The 6,326-nt window shown below is 58.2% G+C and overlaps 2 protein-coding genes across 2 annotated transcripts; one reads left to right on the top strand and one right to left on the bottom strand.

Annotated features, from left to right (window-relative positions):
* Nucleotides 1-549: 549 nt before the first annotated feature.
* Nucleotides 550-2,759, bottom strand: SLC51A (solute carrier family 51 subunit alpha). The gene is made up of 9 exons (XM_042820333.1): nt 2,626-2,759; nt 2,385-2,479; nt 2,050-2,204; nt 1,890-1,963; nt 1,650-1,808; nt 1,458-1,569; nt 1,236-1,382; nt 980-1,085; nt 550-860 (listed from the first exon to the last, which is right to left on the bottom strand). Exons 1-9 carry the CDS (start codon nt 2,658-2,660, stop codon nt 730-732), a joined length of 1,014 nt encoding a protein of 337 aa, XP_042676267.1. The 5' UTR covers nt 2,661-2,759; the 3' UTR covers nt 550-729.
* Nucleotides 2,760-3,628: 869 nt separating this feature from the next.
* Nucleotides 3,629-6,046, top strand: LOC122161431. Its single transcript, XM_042820871.1, has 8 exons — nt 3,629-3,693; nt 3,800-3,921; nt 4,272-4,509; nt 4,672-4,861; nt 4,975-5,012; nt 5,110-5,233; nt 5,450-5,516; nt 5,966-6,046. Exons 1-8 carry the CDS (start codon nt 3,629-3,631, stop codon nt 6,004-6,006), a joined length of 885 nt encoding a protein of 294 aa, XP_042676805.1. The 3' UTR covers nt 6,007-6,046.
* The last annotated feature ends 280 nt before the right edge of the window (nt 6,047-6,326 follow it).

The raw sequence follows: 6,326 nt of genomic DNA, 5'->3' as shown, positions 1-6,326 counted from the left end.
GAGCTTTTCGCTGAAATGAATGAGCTGAGCAAGTACAAACTGGGAGCTCTGCCTTTCCTACTCCTCCTTTCCCCTGTGCGTTGTGCTGAGGCCATGTGATGGGGGTGAGAAGTTTTGGTGGTGCCCAGCAGCAAGCTCTGCTCTTAGCACCCGTGATCTGCCCATCTCTGACCATCAGTTGGTCGTGCTCTCCCTTCCAGTCCCACCTGCCTCAGGCTGGCTCTTCCCACTCAGTGTCCACTGTACTGGTTTGTCTGTATGGCCCTATGTGCACAACTCTGTGTCTTACTTGTGCTGGAGTTGTTTTTGGTTTTTTGTTTTTGTCTTTGTTTTTTTTGCATCTATGATTAGCCAAATAAATGCAAAATCATTTTACTCGCTGTGTGCCACGTCCCTTCTGCTGTTCTAGCACAGACGTGTTTTCCTCATCTTCCATTTTAGCCACAGTTTGAAGGAGAAGAGGCTTTGGGGATTTTCTACCTCACCACCTGAAATCGTGTCCTGCCCATCAAGGACAGGAGCAGATCCAATCCCAGCCACCACCACAACGCGTGTACAAAGTTATCTTTATTGAGTGCCAACCAGGAACCCCCCCAGGCTGGAGGGCTGCTTCCAGATCCCAAAATGTCCTTTCCCCTTCTGCTGCCTTTGCTCCCAGCAGGCTTCAAGGGTTGTGCTGGGCTGGCAGCACACTGGCAGCTCTGCCCTTATACCCTCATCTGCTCACACCTAGGCACTGCTGCTGGTGGCTGTGATGCTGACAGGCTGGTAGCCTGGCTTGTCATCCTGCTTGCGGTAATACATCCGTGCCACCACCACCAGGATGAAGGTCTGCGGGATTAACAGCTGCATGTTCATCTCTGAAAACAGGAAACAGAGATTATTTGAAGGTATTTTCACCAACCATGTCCGCTCCCTGCTGCGTGCTGGAGATGCTTAGCCAGGAGCCAGCACCCCTCGCCCTGAGCTCCCAACTCACGCTGTGACCTGGCCTTGGAGGAGAAGGGTGGCGAGCAGGCAATGTTACCGTTGTTGGCCAGGATGCTGAAGATGGCAGGCTGCAGTGCTGTCAGCACAAGGAGAACCTGAAACGAACAGCACTGCCCGTCACGGGGACCCACAAGCAGCCACTGCTCTCAGCAACTAGGCCTGACTCTTCCCCTTGTCACACTGCCTCTCTCTGGCTGAGAAGAGCTCTCCTCGTGCTTCAGGTGCTCCGTAAGCTGCTGGCTTACCTGGAAGCAGGTGAATTTGGCCTGCATGTTCTGCTCCTTCAGATGCAGTCGTGCCTGTCGGAAGAGGATACCCAGTGCCCACAGCCCAAAGAGGGTGGAGGCTCCGATGACGGTGTTGATCCAGAGTGCCACGCTCTCCGCCGAGATCTGTGGGGAGGAACAGCATCTGGCAGGGCTGCCCTGTCACACATGCCCCTCCCTGCCCTCCACCGTGGCACTCACATCAGCAGGGTTGTAGTTCCCATCAGTGTACAGGACCAGTCCCAGGAAGACAGAAGCTGTTTTCAGGAGGACATACTGGAAGGTCCCCAGTATAAGCAGCCGAAGCTTTTTCCTAGCGTGGGGAGAAGTTGATTGCATCTCCCTGCCTGGGACTTGTCTCATCCCAGCAGCCCTGCCCCATCCCTTCCTCACCTGCTCATGGTGATGCGGGGCAGGCAGGGGCAGCAGCAGCAGCAGGGCCCGGTGCTCACCACCATGGGCACGTCCTTCAGGGTGCTGAGCACGGCCTCCTTCCCCCCAAAGCCCTCCACCATAACCATCATCATGACATAGAAACAGGTGGCAAAGTACCTGGGAAGGAGGAAAACGAGGAAGAGGAGGAAGGTGGCAAAAGCAGCCAGGCCCCACTGTCCCAGCTCAGGCCATACTCACATCGTGGTGGCCATTTCCACCACCATCATGGAGCGTGGGATCCACAGCCCGAAGCAGCTGAACACAGTCACGACCTGGAGGAGACATGTGCTGTGCACAGTGCTGTCCTCCATCCCCACGGGGGTTCAGACCCCCGGTGCCGCCCCCAGGCTCAGCTCACCGTAGGGGCTGAGCTGCTCCAGCAAAGGGTCTTCATCTTGATGGGGCAGCTGGTCTTGCGGTAGATATAGAGGGCTTCTTCCACGTAGATGATGACTGACACCAGCGTCAGGATGGTGGCCAGGCCCGTGATGGAGAGTTGGATCATATCCAGCTCTGCCAGAGAGGGGCAAGAATTTGGTTCTGTTGAGTCCTGTCCTGTTCCCCCTGTCTGGGGTGGGGGGAATGAGACCCAAGCAGCGGCCTTCTGCCACCTCCATCTGTCTCTCATCCCCCTCCTGCTCCCACAGGCGACAAGAGGGGAGTTCCCCCGCGCTGCCCACTCCCCACACTTACGCTGCAGCAGCTGCCAGGAGGTGGGTGGCAGGGAGAAGCATGCGGCCGGCACGCTGAAGTTCCGCATCAGCATCTCCACCAGCGGCCGAGGGAACCTGCAGTGAAGGGGAGTGCTGCTGAGAGCAAGCAGGGACACGGAGACACCCAGCCCCTCGCATCACCTCTTCCTCTACGTAACCCAACTCCCACTGCAAAAAGGGGTACAAAGCAACCCAGCAGCATGGGGATCCCAGGCACCCACCTGGGGTCATCTGCCAGCTCTATGGTGGGGTCCATTCTGTCCAGCTCTGTCCCAGCAGCTGCGGGGCTGCTCGGCACTGCGTTGGTTTACTTGTGCTGTCCCCACGCAGGGTCAGAGTCCCGAGGGCAGGGACCGCAGGGAGGCTTTGGTGTCTCATTCAAGTTTAACCAGCTCTGGGCGCTCATTGGTGAGGCCTTGGTTCTGGCCCAGCCCCACGAAGTGCCTTGGCCACACGGTTATCGACCTGGGAGGAGTGTCTGTGACATGTGCCATGGTGCCTGAGTGTCCCCAGAGCTTGGTATGCAGGGCTCTGCCTGCCCACCCTCTGGGCACCCCACAGATGGGCTTGGGTGGTCATCCCATGGTGCCTGGGTGCCCTGGTCCCCGTGTGCCCCCCTGTTGGGGCACAGAAGGAGTGGGGCAAGATTTGGTGTCACATTGCCTGCCACCCTGGTGCCGCTCTGACCACTAGGCCATGGGAAGCCTGGCAGATGGCTGAGCGTCTGTCTGTCCTTCCTGTCACTCTTGTGGCTTTGCAGGCTCATGGCAGCAGGTGAGAAGTTTGCAAGGACTCAGCTCCCAGCAGTTAACTGAGCACCGTGATGCCAGAGGGTAGGGCTGGTACCACTCAGCACTGCTGCTCAGCATCAGCCCCAGACACAAAGCTGTGGCCTGGGGAGGGGGCACTCTGAGCTGGGAATTGGGATTCAGTGTGTCCCTGCTCTGAATGGACTCCTGGGAATTGGGCATGCTCACACTCCTGGTGCCCTCCCAGCACCCCAAGGAAAATGAGCTCTGGTATGCAGTGGGCTCCTGCAAAGTTCAGAGTGGCACTCACACCCTAAAAGACTCCCCAGCACTCGGAACAGGAAGCTGCAGTTGCCATGGGGTGTAGCAGGGATGCAATAGTTACCATAGGAGTGGAACACAGATTGTTGTGCCACAGCTGCCAGGGAAGGGGATCCAGTCCAGCCTGTGAGGCCCTGCAGCTGCTCTGCTCGCCATGGAGCTCCTTGATTCCTTTCCTTTCAGCATCCTCCTGGTCCTGCACCTGCTGGTCTCATACCCGTAAGCCACTCCACTGTAGCACCCATGGGGTGGCAGAACTGCCCTTTCACATTACCAGCTCACCCTGCTCTGTGACCACAGTTCTGTGCCCTGTTCCATCCCACAGGTACAGCTGGCTGGCCCTGCACAGCTTGCCACTGGGTCCCTTCTTCACCACCATCCTCCTCATCCAGGCTGCCACCAGTCTGCTGGCATTCAGCTTCTCCAGCCTGGAGTTCCTCCGGACAGGTGGGACACAAGGATACAGGGGGACGGGGCAGCAGGGGATGGCTCCAGGTCTGGAAGGAGTGGGGTCCCTGTTGTGTCACCTGCAGGAAGGACCCAGAGGGATGTGCTGGAGCAGAGCAGCACAGTGAGGCGGCAGCGCTGCCACCATTCCTGCTGGCATCAATTCCTCTGCCTTTGCTGTGATAGCTGCAAGAAGGTAAAGGACAAAGTGCTGCACACCTCCAGTACATTGCAGCCCCACTGATCGTATCCCACACCCCTCTCCCTACACCCTGCACCCTTTATATGCATACCCAAGTGTGCATGCTGTGCAGAGGGGGCAGTGGGACCCTGGGTGCCCCTGGTCCCAGTGGAGTGCCCCACTGCCAGCACCCCTCTGTCACAGCCCTTCTGCCAGCATTGCCAGGCACCGAGGCAGAACATCAGGTCCCAGCATTGCCCACGGCATCGTTCCACCATCTCCTATTACCGCTGCATCCACCTCCTGTTGACGGTCGCTACATCCCAATCCGTGGCAGTGCAGCTGTCCTGCATCCTCCTCCCGCTGCTCTGCCCCCTGCAGCCCATCACCCTGCAGAAGATCGACGTGTATCCTTGGTGCCAGGAGGCAGAGCCCTGCCCTGACATGCACATGTGTCGTGTACCCTGCAGTGCTGTTTGGGCTGTGCATGCTGGAGCCTGTTCCCTTTGCTGCGCATATCCCTGGTGCACGATGTGCTCGTGGCTGTTTGTCCCTGACTCACTTTACAGAATCACGGTCACCCTCTTCACCATCCTCTACCTGAACCCCATCGTGCTCTGGGCCCTCTGGGGCACCCGAGTGCAGCGCACACCGAGGCAGCGGATACGGCCACAGGGCACCAGAGCAGTGGATGGCACCATGACGCATCGATGCTCCACACAGCTCAATCCCACTGTGCAGGCACTTGAGCGCAAGGAGGTACCCACACCACCCATATCATCCCTCTCCATCCCCTCTCAGTGACACCACCTGCACTGAGTCCCCAGCTATCCCCATCCCAAGGGTCACACCGTGCCACTCTGCACTCCCAGGCTTACACCTGCCTATGCTGTGCCCTATGGAAGTCGAGGTGAGTGTGGTGCCCGGTGTGATGCCCCAACCTGCCAGGCATTGTGGGGACTGTCCCTGTCCCACCCTGCCTGGCTGCTTCTGACCAACACCATCAGTACTGAGACCATCGCTACCAACTCCTCCGTGAGCTCACCACCATCCAACAACGGCTCGGTGCTGGCAGTGTGGACATCACCCCATCAGGATGCAGCAATGTCTCAGGAACAGGAGAGCCAGCAGGTAGGGCAGTTACATCCCACAGCCAGCACCAGCTGTGCCAGCAGCATGCAGCGTGCCTGCAATGCCATGTTGACATCTGGCCCTGCCATGGAGATGGTTGTGGAGAGTGCAGTGCAGTGGGATGAATGGGATGGGGCAGCTAGGGGCTTCTCCTCTTGTTTTCTGCCCCCATCCCCGCACAGTGGCCCCAGGGTCACTCACCCCTTCTCCCTACAGCCACTCCTGTCCTCACAGGCTGCTGCCTCAGGTAAAGGCAAGGAGGATGAGCAGGAGCTGAAGGCAGGTAAGCATCCATCCCTTGGTGCAGGCAGGATCACCCTGCCTGCCAAAAAACCCTTCTGCACAGAAGGAAAAGGGAGCTCCCAGACCCAGCCATTCACCCACCGGTCTCCCCAGTACCTGAAAGCTCAGGAAATCTCAGTCTCATGGGTGCAGTGCTCTGAGGGGCCACCAGCAGCGCTGGCAGGGTTCTGTCTGGTGGGTTAGCATTTTTCCTTAAACAAAACCATTTGGCCCTTGAAAACCTGCCCAAACAAGCTCACCAGAGCCCTCCTGCCATGCCAGCGTTGCCCACGCAGCTGTTGGGTCAGCGTTCCCAATACTTGGAAAAGCTCTGGAAATGGAAATATTTGCCTGGGGTGGTTTTCCACCCACCTCTGGCTCCCTGGGTTGTGGTTGGAGCAGGCCCTGACTCCCAGGACTTTCATCTCCATGCTTTTCTCTCCCTCCCAGAGCCCAGTGCCATGCCACATAACCAGGACACCAAGGAGTGACAACCATCACCGACACCGAGGGCAGCTGGCACGCATGGAAAGGCAGCTCATTCACCCAGTGTTCATGCTGTGGTCCATTTGGATAAACAGGCAATAAACACTTCCCTCCATGCACTTTTCTGCCTGGGACTGTGAGCTGCAGAGTCCATGTGGCTGGGGATGGTGGCACCTGCACAGCACCACTGCCCCCACCCCATGGCTTTGGGTTCAGGGCAGTGTCCCCACTCAGCCCTGCCACCGTCCCAGCAGCACCCCACGAAGCACTGGAAGCACGAGGATGGACAAAGCTCAAGATAAACAAATAAAGTGCGGCGACTGCA

This window comes from Centrocercus urophasianus, unplaced genomic scaffold, assembly GCF_019232065.1.
Source record: "Centrocercus urophasianus isolate 14NV4802_14NV808 unplaced genomic scaffold, USGS_Curo_1.0 seq_19, whole genome shotgun sequence".
In the NCBI taxonomy this organism is placed as follows: Eukaryota; Metazoa; Chordata; class Aves; order Galliformes; family Phasianidae; genus Centrocercus; species Centrocercus urophasianus.
The sequence above is the reverse complement of the archived record's forward strand: the minus strand, read 5'-3'. Positions and strand labels throughout refer to the sequence as shown.